The 2,500-nt window shown below is 42.8% G+C and overlaps 1 protein-coding gene across 1 annotated transcript in view; it reads right to left on the reverse strand.

The window, feature by feature from the left end:
* LOC308163963 (protein kinase C-binding protein NELL2-like) overlaps positions 1-2,500 on the reverse strand; it is a gene marked incomplete at both ends in the record, with an annotated part of 49,194 nt that overhangs the window by 26,524 nt on the left and 20,170 nt on the right. Inside the window, one exon of the mRNA XM_080538132.1 lies at positions 2,450-2,500. This exon is cut by the window's right edge and continues 84 nt beyond it. Coding sequence (XP_080394258.1) covers positions 2,450-2,500 — 51 coding nt within the window. The remainder of the gene's footprint in view (positions 1-2,449) is intronic.

The raw sequence follows: 2,500 nt of genomic DNA on the forward strand, positions 1-2,500 counted from the left end.
GATGACACAAGCCTGATCCTCGTTCGAGGAATCACCTGAGGCTTGAATTCCAATCCCGAGTTGCTTGATCGCCTGATTTATTTCAATCGCCGATATACTAAGCCACCTTTAGTGGAACGGCCCCCAGACTCGTAAGGTAAGATCTTCTATGTATGTACATAGTGCCTTTGTTAGTTAAGTTAGTTGTTAGTTACTAGTTGAAACCAGTGTGTTCGTGTATTTAGACATTTCTTTATTATTACCCACTAGCAACTAACTGAAACCACATTGTTCAGTCTGCAGTAAGCTGGCAAAACCTTTGTGTGTTAGCATGCTAGCATTGTTGTAGCTCGGTAGTCTGTCTACGTTGTAAGTACGGTTAGTATGTCTACGTTGTAAAAGTTGTGTGTAAGACTCATGTTCAGTGTGTAATACTGGAATACTGTAACATGTCAAGTGTAATAGATTACAGAAATGTTAAACGTTTAACAACATGTGTTGCTTCCTTTGTTATGAACGAGCTAGCCGCTAGTTGGCTAACGCCAAACACACTACTCTGATGATTTTCAATACATCTAATATTTTTCTTCTCTTACTCTTTTTTTCTATTATTACCTTCTCCCTTAGGTCCACTGACCCTCATCTACTACCTGGAGTTACTATGGAACTATGGAGTTGGACAAACATACTTAGCCTAGTTACCAGCACTTTACGTAATTATCATTGTCATGTATTAGGCTAGCTATTTTATGAACATGGTATGGTAGTATTTTATGAATATGGAGTGCCAGTAACTGTAGGCAATATTTTAATGTACTATCTTCCTTCTGTTGCAGCTTTGATGCCCCCCACCAGACACAGCAGCTCAACAACTCAGAGCCAAGAGCTCATTGAAGTACACCACACACTCTGGCAATATTTTGTTGAATAACAAGAACAGTTGGGCATAGATACAGCATTTTGAACTGTGTCATGATTTATTAGCTATTGATAGTCAATCCACAGACCTTGCATGCTTACCTGTGTATAGTCTGTATGTATGTTCTCAGTTGTTGCCCTCAGTTCAAACTATACTTGTACTTGTTGCATGGCAAATAAAACTTGAAACTGAACTATAAGGCTGGACATTGACTACTGAGCACTGCACTATTTCCAGCACAAGACATCTGCAAATTACTCTTAGTTATTCTGATTCTGATTGATGATTTGTTTGGATCATTAAAAGAATAACAGTTACAACTACCTTAATGCCTCCATAATAATAAGCTGGCTAATTAGCTACAGTAATGACATTGCCAGGTGATAATGTTAGCAATAGCTAGCTATGTACTGTAAACTTCTCTTTGAAAAGTCTATCTGACCCAGTGACTAACACTGACAGATATTGACAGCTGTCAATCTAGAGGGGGAGTGGTTGGGGGTGGGGTTAACCAGCTATTGTTACCGCCCATTACATGCCTGTGTGAAGGTGTGAAAAAGTACGAAAACTTTGAAGGCCGTTTTCTCAGGATTGTGATTTCAGGGTTAACAACTTATTTTTTTCCCGATTTCAATGTATGACGCATCATTTGAAAGCTTACAATCTGTAGTTTAAGCACATGTAAAATGCCTACTTGTTGCTCATTTCACTAGAGCATGTCACAAATGTGCCTCTTAGGCTTGACGACTGGTAGAGGAAAGATAGAAATGAAAGTAAACATGCACTTTAGCTATGAGAGCTGTACCAGCTGTATAGTGCGCAGATTATTTACATTTACATTTACATTTACATTTTTGGCATTTAGCAGACGCCTTATTCCAAAGCGACTTACAATCAATACATTTGAATACTAAGCATGTGAATCAGCAGTCCACCATTCGTTGCAGGAAGAGTAATCTAGCTCAGGCCCGGGGCCACTGAGTACTGTAATACTGTATGTAATTATGCTTCGCTTATACGACATGCGTGAAGCATTTCTGCGACACGCGTTTCTGTTCACTGTTTTCATTCCCTCATCGCTGTATTCAATGCCAAAACCAGAATGAATGACCCCACAATGCAGATTTGTAGCAATCCGGGGCTTCCTCAAACAGTGTACCGTGGCAGGGCTCTGAACCCGTCCCTGTGTGTGTGTGTGTGTGTGTGTGTGTATGTACCGTGGCAGTAGGCCTGGTCGTCTCTCAGGGCTCTGTACCCGTCCCTGTGTGTGTGTGTGTGTGTGTGTGTGTACCGTGGCAGTAGGCCTGGTCGTCTCTCAGGGCTCTGTACCCGTCCATGTGTGTGTGTGTGTGTGTGTGTGTGTGTGTGTGTACCGTGGCAGTAGGCCTGGTCGTCTCTCAGGGCTCTGTACCCGTCCCTGTGTGTGTGTGTGTGTGTGTGTGTGTGTGTGTGTGTGTACCGTGGCAGTAGGCCTGGTCGTCTCTCAGGGCTCTGTACCCGTCCCTGTGTGTGTGTGTGTGTGTGTGTGTGTGTGTGTGTGTGTGTGTGTACCGTGGCAGTAGGCCTGGTCGTCTCTCAGGGCTCTGTACCCGTCCATGCAGC

The sequence above is a fragment of the Nansenia antarctica genome (genome assembly GCF_963989245.1).
Source record: "Nansenia antarctica genome assembly, chromosome: 8".
Taxonomy (NCBI): domain Eukaryota; kingdom Metazoa; phylum Chordata; class Actinopteri; order Argentiniformes; family Microstomatidae; genus Nansenia; species Nansenia antarctica.